The sequence below is a fragment of the Armigeres subalbatus genome, chromosome 3 (genome assembly GCF_024139115.2).
Source record: "Armigeres subalbatus isolate Guangzhou_Male chromosome 3, GZ_Asu_2, whole genome shotgun sequence".
Classification (NCBI taxonomy): Eukaryota; Metazoa; Arthropoda; class Insecta; order Diptera; family Culicidae; genus Armigeres; species Armigeres subalbatus.
In genome coordinates, this window is record NC_085141.1 from 176,551,449 (window position 1) to 176,574,105 (window position 22,657).

The window sequence follows — 22,657 nt, forward strand, 5'->3', positions numbered from 1 at the left end:
AAAAGGCATTTTCACGAAGTAAGGAAATGGTAGATGTGGTCTTTTTTCAGAAGCAGACGTTAGCTCGAAATAAGGCAAAAGCAAATGAGTTTCCCTTTTGGGGAGCAGGTGTTTTTCCGCAATAAGGATGAATGTGATCTCTTATTTTGATGTAGGCGAATTTGACCAGAATAAGGAAAATATATATGAGATCCCTTCTCAACCTTCCGGGACTCTAATTGTCCTGAATCCTTCACGGAGTCCCGCCGCTCTTGTAAACGACAAGCGTGCTTTTTTCAAAGGTGTTGTACCTTTTACATAGGAGCGAGTCACGGAAGATTAAGCAATGAGTATCGATTTTTTAACATTTCACCGAAAAACATTTTGCTGATGCGCGGAATAAAATTTGGCGGTATGACATTTGATGGATTATACTCTTTCAGAATGACTTTTGGTGGAATGCCATTTTGCAGAATGTTTCATTAGCAAATTAGCATTCCTCATACAAATGTACTGAAGAATAGGGGCAGTTTTGAGGCATATAATTGATTATCTCCTCTCCTTGCATTATAACGGATAGATTTTTTTTAAAAATAATTTCCTTTCGTCTCATACCGAGTAGACAAAATCATTTAAAGAAGGCATTATCTCCTCCATTCGCATTATTCCGGGCAAACGAGTTCATTTAAGGAAGGGACTATCTACCTTCTTTGTCTTTGTCTCAGTCTTTGTTTCATTTGAAGAAGGCATTATCTCCTAACATCGCTTTGTACAGGAAGAAGGCATTATCTCCTTACTTCGCCATATATCGGCCAGAAAGCATTTCCCTCTTTCACGGCTTAGTTTTCTTCCTCTTCAATGACTCTACTTTCCATCTCGAACTTGGCCTACTTTTCAACTTGGTGTTCTATTATTTAGCATTACCACGGTTATTATGCCCAACAGTTGCATGCGTTATTTTATTTTACATTATTTTAAACACCTGCATTTTGAAAGAAGTTGAATCTTCGTGTCATAAGTTGGGAAACCAAATGCGTAAATATTAGTTTGAGTAATTAGTTGCCTAAAAATGATTTTTTCACCACGACCCGACAAGAAGGTCATATCAAAATTATATCAACATATGTTTTTATGTTATACTAATTTTTTATAAGAAAATTTGTTAGAAACATGGTGCAGGGTGTTGTTATAATATCTAAATTTCTATCAAAAATTACACTACTCGAAACAAAAAGCTATCAAGCTTTGTTTCAATTTTATCGTAAAAATAACATATTTTGTTAGAAATTTATATCAGAATCAAATACAAAACATATTGTTTACTGTGCAGTTACAGGTCGTGATAGGTCTCCAGATTGTGATCAACAATCAGAAATATTAGTTTTTTCTGAACAAGAATACTTTTCAAGAATATGAAACTAACAACATTACAAATTAGACAACTTTTTCAAATTATATCAGCGTTGTGATATATATGGCAAAGTCTACATCTATTTTAATTGCCTACTATTGGGAAATTCGGTGTTAGGCATTTTTTAAATCTTATTATAATAAAATCCTGTTACAACATTTAAAAGATAATGGCTACTAAGAACAAAATTGTATCAAATTAAGTTATAAATATCACAATATGTTAAAATTTTGTTAAGTTTTTGTTATGCTCTTCTAGTCGGGGAGTTATCATTTATTAAATGAGGCATGCAGAGTTGGATAAATACTACGAGTGTTAAAAAACGAATTTTGCAACGAGTTACACACGCTATTTTTTTTTTGCAATGGCCAAAAATGGGCTTCAATATGATAAATCTGTACCAAAATGCTGCAGAGAACCATTAGATTCAATGTTATCGTGCCACATTGCGCTCGACAAGCCATGAAGCGATAAATGAACTTTTTTGAACGTCTTTTTTGAAAATGTTGATGTCGTGTCTATCAAACTATTTCACCTGTCATAAGACGAGTTTAAACAATCCCATTGAATTCCACCACTTAATTGTATCCTGACAGATACGTATTTCGACCTCAACAGTAAGGCCGTCTTCAGTGTCTTGTACTTGACTCGACTTTTAAGTCGAGTCAAGTACAAGACACTGAAGACGGCCTTACTGTTGAGGTCGAAATACGTATCTGTCAGGATACAATTAAGTGGTGGAATTCAATGGGATTGTTTAAACTCGTCTTATGACAGGTGAAAACATTCCACTAAAAAGCTCAAAATAATTTTCTTATCAAACTATTTCAATTATTACGCGACCCTTCTTGATCACTCACCCAAGATAATTCAGCAAAATGTAGTCATGTAACTACTGCTCGGATGTTGGTTTTTCATTATAGCTCCCAAATAAGTATCATAATGGATTTTATGCTACTCATTTGAGTTTGCCAATTTTTGCGTTACGTAATTAATGGATCTTATGTAGTTGGATTTTATTATCATGTCCCTGGTAAACGTGCTATTGGGGTAATCTAGAACACATTCTCACAGTTAGTGTGGTAGTATCTTACATGAAACCAATTAGAATGTCTATTTTTTTTTCAATTTGGCGTCAAAACCAAATGTAAGAAAGACGGCTGGTGGAATAATTTTGGTTGGAACTGCACTATATGAAGATTTCTTACAATGAGTGTGCCAAGGTTTGAGCCATATACCCTAGATTCTATATCCATCGTTCTTGAAAAACATGGTTTCGGTCAGTTCCAAAACCGGACACTATTATTCTGAAAATGTTACCTCAGACAAACAGACGTAACAGCTAGAATAATTTCCTGAAAAATGCATCGCCCAGTTACTTTATCACCATCTCGCGTGCATGTTACACGAAATGTTATTTAGTACGACATTGTCAACAGAAGGCGCTAGTATGAGATGTCAAATCCAAAGGTAAGCGATGCGCGCGCCTCTAGGTGTGAAACGAGAAATCAGTTTAGTTTAAAACGACCGTTCAAAGGATGGTCGATGGGAATTTCATCAGTGCTACGTCTGTTTGTCTGTGATGTTACTGTAATCTGTAATAATCGTCTCGCAAAGCCATGCGATTAGCCACCCATATTCGCATTATTCCAATCAGCTATCATTTTATCATATTCCCGGAACCGTTTCCACAGAAATGACCATGTCTCTGTGTAACCCTTATGGATTCTCAATCTGCAGCCAGCAATGTTACGAAAATTAGTTCTAGTGTCTGGGGAAGCATAAAACATGATGAAAGTAAACGTCAGATAAAATGAAAGCTGGAGAAAAATAAGCGAGTTTAATGTTGTGTCTAGCTAAATTAGGTCATCGATATTTAAGAGTGTTTATTCGAAGAACGCACCCCAGAACTGTCAATTAGAAGTCATTATAAAATAATCTGAAAAGAAGAAGTTTTCGAGGTTGAATAAATGTGAGGCAGTGGTCTCTTATGCTACGTACACACCAGTCAAGCAGTTTGACGAACATTGACTCCGCCCCCAAGAAAACGCTTCGGTTGCTGCTTTGTTTGAACGTGTGTGAAGTTGTTCGAACAACCATTTGACAGTTGGCGGCTCGGTTGGAAAAAATTAAAACAGTTTGATTTTGGTTTGAGTTGTCGGGGGTGGAGTCAAGGTTCGCCGAACATGTTTGAGCATTTGTAGTGAAGTTGCACAAACCCCCATATATTTTTTGATGGTTGGTGCTCGAGTTGGTGCTTCGGTCGTTCGTGTGTGATATTGTTGGTCGAATAAATTGATTGTTCGTGTCGCTGTTGGTAAAACTTGGTGGATGTTTGAATAAACGAGAGGTGGAGTCAATGTTAGTCAAACTGCTTGACCGTGTGTACGTTCCATTACCAATTTGGACTTCATCGAAGCAACTTGTGATTTTATTGTGTGCTATATCTTGATCCCGAATCTACCATTTTACATTGGACCCCGGACTTAAAAAGTGGCGACGAGGAAAAGGACTACGATACGGATACGATTGGATTTGGCTGCAAGGATAAAAGGGAAAAGGAAAACGGACTTGGCTACGGAATTGGACCTTGAATAAAAAAAAAAAGAGAAAAAAGTTTGCCGGCCATCATTAATTGTTTGGCGCCGGTGCCAGGTGATTCAATAGCAACATATTATATCAACCAGTGCGTGTGAAATCGATAAGGATCAGCTGGATTCCTGTTGGTCGTCAGTGGAAAACCGGACGGAACATATCGACCCCAGCGAGAGAACGTTTTTTGTGAACACGACCCGAAAACGTTAGTGCTCCGGCGTTTATTGGCTGTAATCATCAAGGAGTATTATTGCACGATTTCCGTGGAAGGGCCATTTTGACTGTGGCATTATCGGCATCGTTCGGAGCGGCAATTTTAGGTGTAGAAAATGGCCACCATGGCGGTAACTATCGAGCCATACCGTAAAGGTTTCTCATTCACAGACTGGATTGAGCGTCTGGAGTATTCATTTGTTATAAATGAGATTACCGATCAAAACAAAAAAGCTTATCTTATTGCGTTAAGTGGACCTGTGATTTTTTCGGAACTTCGGCTGCTATATCCTAGTGAAAAGCTATCCGAGGTTTTGTATTCAGACATGGTTACTAAGTTAAAGGCGCGATTAGACAAAACCGAATCAGATTTGGTTCAACGCATGAAATTCAATTGCAGGATGCAACAGCTTGACGAATCGGCAGAAGATTTTGTACTTTCATTAAAGCTCCAAGCTGAATTTTGTTCTTTTGGCGAGTTTAAGCAGGTGGCAATAAGAGATAGGATTTTAGCAGGACTGAGAGATGTTGCTCTCCGGCAACGCCTTTTAAATGAAGAGAATTTGACACTTCAAAGTGCCGAAAAACTTATTGCCACTTGGGAAATAGCCGGCGAGAATGCAAGAAATATCGGTTGTGGTAATACTTCTGGGTTAATAGCTTCCCTTCGCAATCAAAATCTGAATACAAATGGAAGGAGTTTCAATAAATTAGCTAAGGTTTATGACCTGGCCAACAAATATAACAAGCACGTTGAGTTTGATGAAGAGGAACGGAGGCCGGTCAAGGCCAGATTAGGTTACAGGTGTGGTGATAGCGATTAAGTTAAAAAAAATAAAATAAATTAAAGTCGAACAAGTATTTAAATGTACTGAAAAAGCTAAAAAAAGAAGTACAAGGCACTTATTATAAATATTTGCATATCACAACTTCTTTAACATGTGATGTAAGCAAGCTTTGAAAGCTCAGTGCATATTGCTGGCAATTCGCCAAAAAGTAGGCAATTATATTGCACCTAATGAACGTGAAGGCATTCATGGTAAAATATGGCAACAAGGTATGAATGGCACGAATGGAGTGTTAACCCATCACTACCGGACCATGTCTCATATGTCTATAGATATGAGTAAAATGGTAGAAACAGTTTGAATTTTTGGCCGATGTGTTTAGGCGCATCAACGGTGAAACCTGCACCTGGGCGGAGACTACCGTAGCGTAGTGCCCATTCCTGGACCAGGACCTACAGGAGTAGGTCCGAGCAGCGGTGGACCTATAGGAATAGGTCCGTGTTCCCGGTGGCAGTAGTAGGCAGCGGGTAAGCGGGTGGCACCGCCCCCTGCTGGTCGAAATGCCGCCGGAGGAAGCAGTTCCCGATGACAATCAAGTCAGAGAGCGGGATTTGATTGTCGTTCGGAGGTAGCGGCAATCGCTCCGATTAGGAGCGGTGATTGGATCGGTCACGACAATGGCGCAAAAAGGTAGGATTGGTAGGCTCTCCGGTGGAGATAGACGGAGAGCCGAAAGAAAGAAAAGACTCCGGTTAAGGTAGACGGAGGTCTAAGACAAAAAAAGATGACTCTCCGGTGGAGATAGACGGAGAGTCGAAAAATAGATAGAAGATGGATGAATAAAGAAGGCTCACCGGTAGAGATAGACGGTGAGCCGAGAAAGAAGGAAAAGACTCCGGTTGAGAAAGACGGAGGTCAAAATAAAACAAAGATGACTCTCGTTGAAGATAGACATAGTGCTGCGAAACAAAGGAGACTCCGGTGGAAGTAGACGGAGGTCTCAGATAAGTGACAAGAGATGATAAAATATTTTAATTAGAACGGAAATAATTAGATTGAGTTTTAGAATTCAATTAGAATTGGAATTGAATTACTAATGAGTTAAAAATTAGACTTTTTAACTTGTTTCTGATTGAAATCAGACAAAAGTTTGATATTGAGTCATAGGGTTGGATTTCAAATCGAGTATTGTCTTGGATTTTTATATTCGATTTAGAATTATACTGCGATTTGAGTAGGAAAACACATTTTATTTGGACGTGTCTTACAAAACAAACGAAATTATGACTGTTAGATATCGAATACATTTGGAATAAGCCTTAGAAATGGATTCAGATAAGATACCGATTGGATTTGGATTGCATTTGCATTGAACTTGGATTTTAATTGGATTTGGATTGCATTTGGATTGATTTTGGAATTGTTTTGAATTAGGATTCTATTTGCATTGAAATCGGATTGGATTTGGATTGATTTTTTATTGTATACTAGATTTGGATTCGATTTGAATGGACCTGCATTGGATATGAATTGGATTTAGATTGGAATTGAATTTTAGTAGGATTTGGATAAGATTTGAATTGGATTTGGATCGTATTTTGGATTGGATAGCATTTGAATTGGATTAAGATCGGATTTATTTTGGATTTGATTTGGATTGGTGTAGGATTGGATTTGGGGTCTCCAGAAGCCTTGCGATCAAATGCGTGGGATTGCTAATCCGGAGATGGCGAGTTTGATTCTCAGTCCGGTCTACGATGTTCTCGGGTTGGAATTTTTCTCGACACTCTGGGCATAGTGCACCCATTGTACTTGCCACACAAGATACATACTCATGCAATAGCGGGCATAGAAATTCTTTCAATTCATTCAATTGACTGAGGAAATCGGACTGGATTTGGATTGAATTTGGTTTGTACTAGATTTGGATTCGATTTGAATGGATTTGCATTGAATTTGAATTGGATCTGGATTAGGGTTGGATTTGAATTTGATTTCGACTGGATTTAGATTGGATTGAACTTGGGGTAGATTTGAATTGGATTTGGATTGGAATTGAATTTTAATGGCATTTGGATTAGATTTGAATTGTATTTTGATTGGATTTGAATTAGATTTGGATCGTATTTGGATTGGATTTGATTCGGATTGCAAAATAAATCCAGATTGGATTGCATTTGGATTGTATTTGCATTGAAATCGGATTGGATTTGGATTGAATTTGGATTGTACTAGATTTGGATTCGATTTGAATGAATTTGAATTGGATCTGGATTAGGATTTGATTTGAATTGCATTAGGACTAGATTTAGATTGGATTGAATTTTGTTGGATTTGGATTGAATTTGGATTTGATTTAGATTGGATTTGATTTGGATTGCAAAATAAATCCGGATTGGATTGTTTTTGCATTAAAATCGGATTGGATTTGGGGTCTCCAGTAGCCTTGCGAGCAAATGCATGGGATTGCTAATCCGGAGATGGCGAGTTTGATTCTCCGTCCGGTCTACGATGTTCTCGGGTTGGAAACTTTCTCGACACTCTGGGCATAGTGTACCCATTGTACTTGCAACAGAAGATACATACTCATGCAATAGCGGGCATAGAAAACCTTTCAATTCATTCAATTGACTGTGGAAATGCTAATAGAATACTAAGTTGGAAAGCAGGCCAAGTTCCAGTTAGAATGTAGAGCCATTGAAGAAGAAGAAGAAGAAGGATTGGATTTGAATTGGATATGGATTGGAATTGATTTGGATTGCAAAACAAATCTGGATTGAATTGCGTTGGGATTGTATTTGCATTGAAATCGGATTGGATTTGGATTGAATTTGGATTGTACTAGATTTGGATTCGATTTGAATGAATTTGAATTGGAATGGATTTGGATTGAATTTGGGATTGATTTTTTATTAGAATTTGGATTTGGTTTTTTAGTGTTGTTAGTGTTTAGTGTTAGTGTTAGTGTTAGTGTTTAGGTTTGTTCTGCTTTGTATGGCCAAATAATAGTTCGTTAAAATCATTGTATACAAAATTGACATAGTCGCATCACTTATCAGAGTTGATCCAGATCCAACGATGCCTTCCAACTAACTGATAATTCTTGCTGTGGTTTTGTGGCGACGCAGTATGGATTGGATAACATATGGATTTATTTTGGATGTTATTTGGATTGGATTTGGATTGCGTTTGGATAAGACGAGTTTGTACCTTCCCATTTAATTCCACCACTTGATTGTACCTTGACAGATACGTATTTCGTCTTCAGTGTCCGTACTTGAATCGACTTTGGACTGCATTTGGATTGTTTTTGCATTGAAATCGGATTGGATTTGGATTGAATTTGGTTTGTACTAGATTTGGATTCGATTGAATGAATTTGAATTGGATCTGGATTAGGATTTGATTTGAATTGCATTTGGACTAGATTGAGATGGGATTGAATTTTAATGGTATTTGGATTAGAATTGAATTGGATTTAGATTGCATTTAGATTGGACTAGATGTGGATACGATTTAAATGTATTTGGATTGCATTTGAATTGAAGTTGGATTGGACTAGGATTGCTTTTGGATTGGATTTAGATTGGATAGAATTTAGAAAAGATTTGAATTGGATTTGTAATTGGATTGGATTTCGATTAGATTGGATTTGAATTGGACTTGTATTCGGATTGAATTTGGGTTGTATTTCCATTGAAATCAGATTCGATCTTGATTGGATTTGCATTTGATTTGGAATTTAGTTTGTATTTCCTTTCGATTGGATCTGGATTGGTGTAGGATTGGATTCGAATTGAATCTGGATTGCAACTGGATTGGAGTCAGATTTTATTGAATTTGGAATAGTTTTGAATTGGATTTGTATTTGAATTGGATTGGATTGTATTTGCATTGATATCGGTTTGGATTTAGGTTGGATTTGGATTTAATTGAGATTGAGTTTGAATTGCATTTGGATTATAGTTGGATTGGATTTAAGTTGGATTGCATTTGGATTGGATTTGGATTTAAATTGATTGCATTTGGATTGGATTTAGATTGGATTGAATTTGAAATAGAGTTGAAATGGATTTGTATTTTGATTGGATTTAGATTGTATTGAAGTCAGATTAGATTCAGATTGGGTTGTATTAGATTTGGATTCGATTTGAATGGATTTGCATTTGATTTGGATTGCATCTAAATTTTGATTGGGTTTGAATTGCATTTGGGTTGGATTTAAATTGGATTAAACTTGGAATGAATTCGAATTGGAATGGATTTAGATTGGATTTGGATTGGATTTTAATGGAGTTTGGATTTGGTTTTTTAGTGGTTTTGGATTGGATAGCATTTGGATTTATTTGGATTGGATTTGGATTGCATTTGGATTGTACTAGATTTGGATTTGATTTGAATGGATTTGCATTGGATTTGAACTTGATCTGGATTAGGATTGGATTTGAATTTGATTTCGACTGGATTTAGATTGGAATTGAATTTTAATGGGATTTGGATTAGATTTGAATTGGATTTTGATTGGATTTGAATTAGATTTGGATAGTATTTGGATTGCATAGCATTTGAATTGGATTTAGATTGGATTTATTTTGGATTTGTTTTGGATTTTTGTAGAATTGGATTTGGATTGCATTTGGATTGGATTTAGATTGGATTGCGAAATAAATCCGGATTGGATTGCATTTGGATTGTATTTGCATTGAAATCGGATTTGATTTGGATTGAACTTGGATTAAATTTGAATTGAATCTGGATTGGATTTAGATTGCATTTGAATTGGAATGGATGGAATTGGATTTGTATTGTATTTTCATTGGATTTTGATTGGATTGAATTTAGGTTAGATTTGTATAGGACTTGAATTGGATTTGATTTGAAATGGAGTTGAACTAGATTTAGATTGGATTTGAATTGGATTGTATTTGGATTGGATTTTTATTATGTTTAGACTGGAGTTGGTCTAGATTTGGATTGGATTTGGGTCGTTATTGGTTTAGATTAGATGTGGATTGGTTTTGTTTTTGTATTGGATTTGGATTGATTTTTTATTTGGGTATGAATGGGCTTAGATTTGTATTGGATTTAGCATTGAACTGTTTTATCATTAGATATGGATTCGGCTTTAAATAAGTAATGATCTTTAACTATAATTAGAAACTCACTTTAACAAATTATTGAAAAATCTAGTGCTAGGATCTAGTGCTTCATTATATTTGATGTTCAATTTGGAAATGAACTGCTGGTGAGTTAGAACCTAGAGATAAAAAAAACCTGATTTGAATCACAGACAGGTGCAATTAAGTAACAAAGTGATTTTATAATATGCAATGATTTACAAACTCTGTACGTGCCAAAAAAAAAATCATTCAGACTCGATAAAATATTGAAGAGTCATAAATAAATAAAAAAAAAAAAACATTGATGGGTGGAAAATTTAAATAAAAATAAATAAAGTTGATCGAATTGGAATTAGAAGTTGATTTAAAGGTTAGAATGTCGACATAGAATGGATGTGAATGTCATGTAAGTTTGTAATGTATTTGGACTGGAATCTGGTTTAGATGTAATTTGCAATGGATAAAATTTTGATTAAATATTGATTCCTGTGAATTGTGATGGATTTTGATTGCATATGTATTTACTTCATATATTAAGTACTTGACTTAGATTAGTGAACATCTTGCATATGAAAATGTAAAACGAAATAAGACATTCAATAATAATAATTGAATGTGGATTAAACAACAATGCAACATCTTGGAGAGTAGAGGTGAGCGGGATTGTGGTGATAGCGATTAAGTTAAAAAAATAAAATAAATTAAAGTCGAACAAGTATTTAAATGTACTGAAAAAGCTAAAAAAAAGAAGTACAAGGCACTTATTATAAATATTTGCATATCACAACTTCTTTAACATGTGATGTAAGCAAGCTTTGAAAGCTCAGTGCATATTGCTGGCAATTCGCCAAAAAGTAGGCAATTATATTGCACCTAATGAACGTGAAGGCATTCATGGTAAAATATGGCAACAAGGTATGAATGGCACGAATGGAGTGTTAACCCATCACTACCGGACCATGTCTCATATGTCTATAGATATGAGTAAAATGGTAGAAACAGTTTGAATTTTTGGCCGATGTGTTTAGGCGCATCAACGGTGAAACCTGCACCTGGGCGGAGACTACCGTAGCGTAGTGCCCATTCCTGGACCAGGACCTACAGGAGTAGGTCCGAGCAGCGGTGGACCTATAGGAATAGGTCCGTGTTCCCGGTGGCAGTAGTAGGCAGCGGGTAAGCGGGTGGCACCGCCCCCTGCTGGTCGAAATGCCGCCGGAGGAAGCAGTTCCCGATGACAATCAAGTCAGAGAGCGGGTAGAACTGCTCTCTACTTTGATTGTCGTTCGGAGGTAGCGGCAATCGCTCCGATTAGGAGCGGTGATTGGATCGGTCACGACAATGGCGCAAAAAAAGGTAGGATTGATAGGCTCTCCGGTGGAGATAGACGGAGAGCCGAAAGAAAGAAAAGACTCCGGTTAAGGTAGACGGAGGTCTAAGACAAAAAAAGATGACTCTCCGGTGGAGATAGACGGAGAGTCGAAAAATAGATAGAAGATGGATGAATAAAGAAGGCTCACCGGTAGAGATAGACGGTGAGCCGAGAAAGAAGGAAAAGACTCCGGTTGAGAAAGACGGAGGTCAAAATAAAACAAAGATGACTCTCGTTGAAGATAGACATAGTGCTGCGAAACAAAGGAGACTCCGGTGGAAGTAGACGGAGGTCTCAGATAAGTGACAAGAGATGATAAAATATTTTAATTAGAACGGAAATAATTAGATTGAGTTTTAGAATTCAATTAGAATTGGAATTGGATTACCAATGATTAGATTTTTAACTTGTTTCTGATTGAAATCAGACAAAAGTTTGATATTGAGTCATAGGGTTGGATTTCAAATCGAGTATTGTCTTGGATTTTTATATTCGATTTAGAATTATACTGCGATTTGAGTAGGAAAACACATTTTATTTGGACGTGTCTTACAAAACAAACGAAATTATGACTGTTAGATATCGAATACATTTGGAATAAGCCTTAGAAATGGATTCAGATAAGATACCGATTGGATTTGGATTGCATTTGCATTGAACTTGGATTTTAATTGGATTTGGATTGCATTTGGATTGATTTTGGAATTGTTTTGAATTAGGATTCTATTTGCATTGAAATCGGATTGGATTTGGATTGATTTTTTATTGTATACTAGATTTGGATTCGATTTGAATGGACCTGCATTGGATATGAATTGGATTTAGATTGGAATTGAATTTTAGTAGGATTTGGATAAGATTTGAATTGGATTTGGATCGTATTTTGGATTGGATAGCATTTGAATTGGATTAAGATCGGATTTATTTTGGATTTGATTTGGATTGGTGTAGGATTGGATTTGGGGTCTCCAGAAGCCTTGCGATCAAATGCGTGGGATTGCTAATCCGGAGATGGCGAGTTTGATTCTCAGTCCGGTCTACGATGTTCTCGGGTTGGAATTTTTCTCGACACTCTGGGCATAGTGCACCCATTGTACTTGCCACACAAGATACATACTCATGCAATAGCGGGCATAGAAATTCTTTCAATTCATTCAATTGACTGAGGAAATCGGACTGGATTTGGATTGAATTTGGTTTGTACTAGATTTGGATTCGATTTGAATGGATTTGCATTGAATTTGAATTGGATCTGGATTAGGGTTGGATTTGAATTTGATTTCGACTGGATTTAGATTGGATTGAACTTGGGGTAGATTTGAATTGGATTTGGATTGGAATTGAATTTTAATGGCATTTGGATTAGATTTGAATTGTATTTTGATTGGATTTGAATTAGATTTGGATCGTATTTGGATTGGATTTGATTCGGATTGCAAAATAAATCCAGATTGGATTGCATTTGGATTGTATTTGCATTGAAATCGGATTGGATTTGGATTGAATTTGGATTGTACTAGATTTGGATTCGATTTGAATGAATTTGAATTGGATCTGGATTAGGATTTGATTTGAATTGCATTAGGACTAGATTTAGATTGGATTGAATTTTGTTGGATTTGGATTGAATTTGGATTTGATTTAGATTGGATTTGATTTGGATTGCAAAATAAATCCGGATTGGATTGTTTTTGCATTAAAATCGGATTGGATTTGGGGTCTCCAGTAGCCTTGCGAGCAAATGCATGGGATTGCTAATCCGGAGATGGCGAGTTTGATTCTCCGTCCGGTCTACGATGTTCTAGGGTTGGAAACTTTCTCGACACTCTGGGCATAGTGTACCCATTGTACTTGCAACACAAGATACATACTCATGCAATAGCGGGCATAGAAAACCTTTCAATTCATTCAATTGACTGTGGAAATGCTAATAGAATACTAAGTTGGAAAGCAGGCCAAGTTCCAGTTAGAATGTAGAGCCATTGAAGAAGAAGAAGAAGAAGGATTGGATTTGAATTGGATATGGATTGGAATTGATTTGGATTGCAAAACAAATCTGGATTGAATTGCGTTGGGATTGTATTTGCATTGAAATCGGATTGGATTTGGATTGAATTTGGATTGTACTAGATTTGGATTCGATTTGAATGAATTTGAATTGGAATGGATTTGGATTGAATTTGGGATTGATTTTTTATTAGAATTTGGATTTGGTTTTTTAGTGTTGTTAGTGTTTAGTGTTAGTGTTAGTGTTAGTGTTAGTGTTTAGGTTTGTTCTGCTTTGTATGGCCAAATAATAGTTCGTTAAAATCATTGTATACAAAATTGACATAGTCGCATCACTTATCAGAGTTGATCCAGATCCAACGATGCCTTCCAACTAACTGATAATTCTTGCTGTGGTTTTGTGGCGACGCAGTATGGATTGGATAACATATGGATTTATTTTGGATGTTATTTGGATTGGATTTGGATTGCGTTTGGATAAGACGAGTTTGTACCTTCCCATTTAATTCCACCACTTGATTGTACCTTGACAGATACGTATTTCGTCTTCAGTGTCCGTACTTGAATCGACTTTGGACTGCATTTGGATTGTTTTGCATTGAAATCGGATTGGATTTGGATTGAATTTGGTTTGTACTAGATTTGGATTCGATTGAATGAATTTGAATTGGATCTGGATTAGGATTTGATTTGAATTGCATTTGGACTAGATTGAGATGGGATTGAATTTTAATGGTATTTGGATTAGAATTGAATTGGATTTAGATTGCATTTAGATTGGACTAGATGTGGATACGATTTAAATGTATTTGGATTGCATTTGAATTGAAGTTGGATTGGACTAGGATTGCTTTTGGATTGGATTTAGATTGGATAGAATTTAGAAAAGATTTGAATTGGATTTGTAATTGGATTGGATTTCGATTAGATTGGATTTGAATTGGACTTGTATTCGGATTGAATTTGGGTTGTATTTCCATTGAAATCAGATTCGATCTTGATTGGATTTGCATTTGATTTGGAATTTAGTTTGTATTTCCTTTCGATTGGATCTGGATTGGTGTAGGATTGGATTCGAATTGAATCTGGATTGCAACTGGATTGAGTCAGATTTTATTGAATTTGGAATAGTTTTGAATTGGATTTGTATTTGAATTGGATTGGATTGTATTTGCATTGATATCGGTTTGGATTTAGGTTGGATTTGGATTTAATTGAGATTGAGTTTGAATTGCATTTGGATTATAGTTGGATTGGATTTAAGTTGGATTGCATTTGGATTGGATTTGGATTTAAATTGATTGCATTTGGATTGGATTTAGATTGGATTGAATTTGAAATAGAGTTGAAATGGATTTGTATTTTGATTGGATTTAGATTGTATTGAAGTCAGATTAGATTCAGATTGGGTTGTATTAGATTTGGATTCGATTTGAATGGATTTGCATTTGATTTGGATTGCATCTAAATTTTGATTGGGTTTGAATTGCATTTGGGTTGGATTTAAATTGGATTAAACTTGGAATGAATTCGAATTGGAATGGATTTAGATTGGATTTGGATTGGATTTTAATGGAGTTTGGATTTGGTTTTTTAGTGGTTTTGGATTGGATAGCATTTGGATTTATTTGGATTGGATTTGGATTGCATTTGGATTGTACTAGATTTGGATTTGATTTGAATGGATTTGCATTGGATTTGAACTTGATCTGGATTAGGATTGGATTTGAATTTGATTTCGACTGGATTTAGATTGGAATTGAATTTTAATGGGATTTGGATTAGATTTGAATTGGATTTTGATTGGATTTGAATTAGATTTGGATAGTATTTGGATTGCATAGCATTTGAATTGGATTTAGATTGGATTTATTTTGGATTTGTTTTGGATTTTTGTAGAATTGGATTTGGATTGCATTTGGATTGGATTTAGATTGGATTGCGAAATAAATCCGGATTGGATTGCATTTGGATTGTATTTGCATTGAAATCGGATTTGATTTGGATTGAACTTGGATTAAATTTGAATTGAATCTGGATTGATTTGGATTGGATTTGGATTGGATTTGGATTGGATTTGTATTGTATTTGCATTGGATTTTGATTGGATTGAATTTAGGTTAGATTTGTATAGGACTTGAATTGGATTTGATTTGAAATGGAGTTGAACTAGATTTAGATTGGATTTGAATTGGATTGTATTTGGATTGGATTTTTATTATGTTTAGACTGGAGTTGGTCTAGATGTGGATTGGATTTGGGTCGTTATTGGTTTAGATTAGATGTGGATTGGTTTTGTTTTTGTATTGGATTTGGATTGATTTTTTATTTGGGTATGAATGGGCTTAGATTTGTATTGGATTTAGCATTGAACTGTTTTTATCATTAGATATGGATTCGGCTTCGAATAAGTAATGATCTTTAACTATAATTAGAAACTCACTTTAACAAATTATTGAAAAATCTAGTGCTAGGATCTAGTGCTTCATTATATTTGATGTTCAATTTGGAAATGAACTGCTAGTAAATTAGAACCTAGAGATAAAAAAAAACCTGATTTGGACCACAGGTGCAATTAAGTAACAAAGTGATTTTATAATATGCAATGATTTACAAACTCTGTACGTGCCAAAAAAAAAATCATTCAGACTCGATAAAATATTGAAGAGTCATAAATAAATAAAAAAAAAACATTGATGGGTAGAAAATTTAAATAAAAATAAATAAAGTTGATCGAATTGGAATTAGAAGTTGATTTAAAGGTTAGAATGTCGACATAGAATGGATGTGAATGTCATGTAAGTTTGTAATGTATTTGGACTGGAATCTGGTTTAGATGTAATTTGCAATGGATAAAATTTTGATTAAATATTGATTCCTGTGAATTGTGATGGATTTTGATTGCATATGTATTTACTTCATATATTAAGTACTTGACTTAGATTAGTGAACATCTTGCATATGAAAATGTAAAACGAAATAAGACATTCAATAATAATAATTGAATGTGGATTAAACAACAATGCAACATCTTGGAGAGTAGAGGTGAGCGGGATTGTGGTGATAGCGATTAAGTTAAAAAAAATAAAATAAATTAAAGTCGAACAAGTATTTAAATGTACTGAAAAAGCTAAAAAGAAGTACAAGGCACTTATTATAAATATTTGCATATCACAACTTCTTTAACATGTGATGTAAGCAAGCTTTGAAAGCTCAGTGCATATTGCTGGCAATTCGCCAAAAAGTAGGCAATTATATTGCACCTAATGAACGTGAAGGCATTCATGGTAAAATATGGCAACAAGGTATGAATGGCACGAATGGAGTGTTAACCCATCACTACCGGACCATGTCTCATATGTCTATAGATATGAGTAAAATGGTAGAAACAGTTTGAATTTTTGGCCGATGTGTTTAGGCGCATCAACGGTGAAACCTGCACCTGGGCGGAGACTACCGTAGCGTAGTGCCCATTCCTGGACCAGGACCTACAGGAGTAGGTCCGAGCAGCGGTGGACCTATAGGAATAGGTCCGTGTTCCCGGTGGCAGTAGTAGGCAGCGGGTAAGCGGGTGGCACCGCCCCCTGCTGGTCGAAATGCCGCCGGAGGAAGCAGTTCCCGATGACAATCAAGTCAAAGAGCGGGTAGAACTGCTCTCTACTTTGATTGTCGTTCGGAGGTAGCGGCAATCGCTCCGATTAGGAGCGGTGATTGGATCGGTCACGACAACAGGCAGCAAAATCGGGGACCGTTTGATTATAAAACTCGAAATAAAAACTACACCAATAATTACCAATCAAAGGATCAACGCAAAGAGGATGTTAGAAAACATTCTAGATATAGTGACCAGATTTGTGACTTCTGTGGTATCAGGGGTCACATAAAGCGTAAATGTTTCAAACTAAGGCAGCTGGAGAAGGAAGCGGTAAATCGGTTGGATGCGTCGGAGCCGGAACCCAGTGTCGATCGACACCTTAGCGATTTGTTACAAAGGATGAATGCTAAAGACTCGGACAGTGATAGCGACGAGGATGGAGATTCAAATTGGAAGCGCGGTCCTTCTCGCTCATCGCAGCCAGCTGAAGCCATGTAAAAGTGTTGGGGGTATGCCAAGTCCTAACATTTTTGTACAACAACGACGCCAAAACAATCAGCAGCAAGAGCGCGAGGAAGAAGGTGCAATGCGTGGAGACGACGTGAACATGCCTTGTTCGAGTAACGAGGGTTTGGTACCCGAAGTGGTCGGAGAAGGTTCGACTCAAGGGGTTCAGGGGAACCTTGCAATGAAGACAGCAAATCAACTCTCGCATCAGTTAAGAAAAAGAAAACGGAACGAGTCGGCGTCGTTGTCGAATTCTCCCTTGAGGAGGTCAAAGCGGAAAAAGTTTTTGAAAATAGACAGTGATTATGTTTATACTTAAAAGAAGGGCTCAGAGTTCCCTTATCGAATGTTTATTATTTTTAAATTTAAGCTTGCTATCAAGCGATCGAATGAAATAAATTAGATTATAGATCTTTCGAATAATAAGCCGTTGATTGATAGTATGATATGCTCGCTGATATGTTGATTCTTGAGGATGAAGGACCTGTTGTGTCTAGCTAAATTAGGTCATCGATATTTAAGAGTGTTTATTCGAAGAACGCACCCCAGAACTGTCAATTAGAAGTCATTATAAAATAATCTGAAAAGAAGAAGTTTTCGAGGTTGAATAAATGTGAGGCAGTGGTCTCTTACCAATTTGGACTTCATCGAAGCAACTTGTGATTTTATTGTGTGCTATATCTTGATCCCGAATCTACCATTTTACATTGGACCCCGGACTTAAAATTTAACACACCAGCGGAAAACCTGGAACATCTCCGGTGTCCGCCAACGGATCTGAGATTTAGGATAAGGGCATAACCCGATCAGCAATGCAAAACAAAATTATAACAAGCGGAGTTATCTATTTCAGAAAAATATTGTAACAGAATGTGTTGTAAATTTGGCTGGTTAGTTGTTGAAATAACAAAAATTATATCAAAAATCCCTCTAGCCGTAACACAATTAAAACAGAGGTTGATATTTTCATATCAACATTATAACAAACGTTGATATAATTATCCTGTAAAAAAATTTACTTTCAAGTTTATTGCCTACATCACGTATAAAAATCTGGTATGCTACAACGACGAATTTCCATCCATAATAGAGGCAATTAACTTTGTTCTAGCTATTAATATTGAACATAGATTCAAGTTATACTGGAAGTGATTATCTCCGCTTTTATTCCAATATCTACAAAAAATGTGGGCAATTATTTTGTTTAAATATACATAACTAATGTTGTTAAAATTTTGGTATGAAATAAAACTGACCGAAGACACATTTTTATCGAATTATCCAATTATAACACACGTTGTTTTAAATAACAACCATTGATAGGCATACCATATGAAAAGGCATACTAATTCGAATTTCGACAAAATCTTACCTATCTCAACCTTTTCGTCTTACCCCTGTATAGGGTTTCTAACCCCATTCCCGGCCTAACATGCGTACGACTGCATTATTTGATTGATATTTATGACAGGAAGCAACAGACCTGAATTTTGTGGGCTGTATAATACTGCAATGGGGTTCACTTCTGCTTAAAAAATAGCTATTCGTGCTAAATATCGTTCAAAAAAGCTTTTATTTGATTTAAATAAACGAGGTGCAGCACTCATTTCAGGCATAGTGATTTGCCATTCCGGCATACATAAAAACTAGTTCCCGGCCTAAGCAAAATTTTACTCAATCTCTCAACATTTTACTCTCATTCTCTCTCGGGACGGTAGAAAATGCGACGTAAACAAAAATATGCACGTTCCACGACAACAAGATGCCAGATGGTATTATTCATAATCATTTTTATTTGGTTGAAAAGATATATTTACTCATCCAAATTTCTTCCAAATACTTAAAAACAATATTTTTTCACCTTTTGCAATCGAGAGAATTATAAATAACATGATAGCGTCAACGTATTAGACAGTTTTCCTATTAACGATGAAGGATCATTTTCATAATCCTGGCTTCTTGGCAGCACGGTGCGGCTAGAAGTTCTTGGGCCGAGGTGAATTTTTGTTCGGTTTGAGAATACATTTTCAAATGTATTCTAGTATGTTTATATAAGTTCTAGTGATAAGATTGAAGTGCGTGTGTTTAGCATTATGGTGTGGTGATTAAAAGCTTGAAGCAATGATTGTATCGAGCACTGTGACGATTTTCAGGTAGGTGTTTATTTGATGATACCGTTTTGTAAAAGTGGAAAGAATCACTCCGGCTCAGTGGTGTGGCATCGGAGAGCGAAATTTTGAAACCTACATTTTTATTTTCTACAATTGGATGAATTAGGAGTAAAATAAGTGATTGGAAAATATTGAGTATTGTGAAAAATAAATGGGAGACTTTTTAAAAATTATCAATCATAAGCCTACGGCTTCCAAACAGTGTAAATCATTAGTTTTCTGTGCAGTGAGCCGGGAACCGGGTCCATAGGCCCAAGTAGTGATTTACCCTATTGGTGCAATGCCAGGCATAGATAAGCTTTCAATAAATAACTGTAATAACGCTAATGGAATGTAGAATGATTATGACGAAGAAAGAAGTAATCTTCACATGGCAATTATTATTGTTATCATTTGTGAGTCAAATTTGGTTATGAGTTTGATATAAGCCTCCATTAAAAATCGCTTGAAAATTAATTCGGTTTGCAGAAGGACAGAAAGTTTGGAGTCAGATGATAACCCGTTCAACTCTTACAAACACAGAGTGTACAATCGATTCCGTTGCACCGTCCTGGTTCACATAAACATAATCCTTCATAAGTTAAACACTTTAGCTCTTGTGAATGCTTCTGACTCATAAACATCTTTATACTAAATTTTTCACAATATTTTATTATCTACTACTATGGGCGCTTTCGTTATTTATGGTTCATGTTCCGCAACTTGCTAAAGCTTTGCGAATGAAACGCAAACTACAGCATCGGACGAAAAAAAATCTTACGTTTAAAGAAAAAATCCAACTCCAAACAACAATTCTTACAGTAAAGTATGAAATATTATTCATAAAATGTAAGATTTTTCTATAGAGATTATATGAAAAGCATGCCGAGTTGTAAAGGTTTTAGAATCTGGCAGTTTTATGTGTCCCGATTCTATACAGATTTGTCATTTTTTTCTGCTCGTAAGCAGAACAAACTGTTTTGCTCAATTTGTTGGTGTTGAACTTAATCCTTATTAACAAAAAACACCTTAACAAAATTGTATAGCAAAATGGCATTCATTTATGTTTTATCGTCCGATACTGTACCAACCGAACCGCTACCTAACTATTAGTTCAAATATTTTTCTTTAATTTAGCAATAATGTCCCTTATCAGCGCTAGTAGGTACTTTGTTTACCCGGTGCAAATCAACGCGCAAATGACTTTTCAATCGTTCGTTGTCTTGACTCACAGCACAGCTCGATCGGCTATTTGCTTTCTAACCGCTGATTGTCATTGCCATCGCATCGGTTTGTGTCAAGCTCTCTGTGCTGCGATTTTACGTTTTTAATGCCGTTGCATATTGTTGGGTGTTCATTTCATCAGTTTTGCGTAGCAGCTGAACAGCTGATTAATGGCGAGAGAGAATTTATCATTTGTTTTTTTTCCTAGTTTTGGTAAAAAAAAAGTAGGAAACACAGAAGCATGGTTCAAAGTCGACCTTGAACGGTGTTAGTCAGCTGGAACCCTCGTACGATGACGACGGTTGTCGTCACATCTGTGTGTCAAATGGCTACCGGCTGACTAAGGGAATTATTTTGTTCATTATTCTTTATGAAGTGTCATTCATGTGCTGTTTATTTTTATCAGGCTCTTTGATTGTGAGTGGGTACTTCAACTCTGCCATGTGCAAATGATCGATGGACTGCCTGCGTGATTCGATTGAGAGTTTGAACGCCTCGTCCTCGCGATGCTCCAAGCAATGGACGAATGAAAATGTTGACCATTCGCTTAGGCCATGGGCGTGCGTTTGGGTGAGCTACAAATTGATGAACGTAGTTTTGGGATAAGGGAAGTTAGTAATAAAACATTTGAACCGTTTGCTTGAGAAACTGCATATGTAATATTTTCGGCTAAAATGAGATAGGTATTTATATTTTCTAAATCCTCGTCTAAAAATTCTGACAAAAAATTGTTCAGGAAGGTATGATTTTTTTTTTATTTGCTTGAGAAACTTCTTCTTATTGGCATTACATCTCCACACTTCTACAGTTATTAACTGCGAGGTTCCTAAGCCAAGTTACCATTTTTGCATTCGTATACCATGAGGCTAACACGATGATGCTTTTATGCCGAGGGAAGTCGAGACAATTTCCAATCCGAAAATTGCCTAGAACGGCACAGGGAATCGATCCCAGCCACCCTCAGCATGGTCTTACCGCACGGCTGAGGAACGCCTAAGGAGGGTCTGAGAAACTACATAATATGTATTGTATGTATGTATGTATGAAGTTAGCCACCATCCTGGCTAGAGTCTTGCTCTGCATGCGGTTCCACTTAACAGTAAGGTCAAATTTCAATATCATTTTGAATTCAACATATTGCTGTATGAAGGGCCAAAAATGGGGGTGGAGGACCTGTAAGCAGAGACGCTTACACGAAACCCACGGGAAAATGAAAATCTCCTTCCAGCAGAATGATCCAACAAAATTATTACACATAATCAGTGCTGCAAAGTGTCACCGTACAAGTCACGCAAAGCGTGACAATAACAAAATCCAGGTCATGTGTCAAGTACTCAATTGTGATGCTCAATGTGGATCTCACATGCTTGGTGTAACGATCAGCATGAAAGTGACATTTTAGCAACTAGCGCTTGGTCACTCACCATGTCTTCACTTCTTCTGCCTGTGATCACCAGCATGAATGATAGGAAAACTTTCCTGATGTTGTGGTTGTCATATCCATGTCATCTTGACTATCGTGATGATCACTTGACCTATGCGGTGTTTGGTTCGAAATCAACGCTCGACAGCAATGGAATAATCCACTTAGCGGAATTAATGGATTTTTGCTGTGATAAAAATGCATGAAGCCAAAATAGAATTTAGGGAACATTTAAGTGTTCTTATTGTTTATATTGACTTTTTGCGCAATATTTTA

General features: G+C 36.2%; 2 protein-coding genes across 5 annotated transcripts in view; both read left to right on the plus strand.

Annotated features, from left to right (window-relative positions):
• LOC134225082 (uncharacterized) overlaps positions 1-22,657 on the plus strand; it is a 273,215-nt gene that overhangs the window by 69,067 nt on the left and 181,491 nt on the right. The window lies entirely within an intron of this gene.
• Positions 3,382-17,917, plus strand: LOC134220006 (uncharacterized). The gene is made up of 2 exons (XM_062698925.1): positions 3,382-5,003; positions 17,215-17,917. Exons 1-2 carry the CDS (start codon positions 4,315-4,317, stop codon positions 17,573-17,575), a joined length of 1,050 nt encoding a protein of 349 aa, XP_062554909.1. The 5' UTR covers positions 3,382-4,314; the 3' UTR covers positions 17,576-17,917.

Bases quoted from the DNA above. Each gene is read 5' to 3' on its own strand.
- LOC134220006 (XM_062698925.1), top strand. From the start codon at position 4,315: ATGGCCACCATGGCGGTAACTATCGAGCCATACCGTAAAGGTTTCTCA. The intron at 5,004-17,214 runs GTGTGGTGATAG...TCACGACAACAG, and splicing joins AAGGCCAGATTAGGTTACAG to GCAGCAAAATCGGGGACCGT.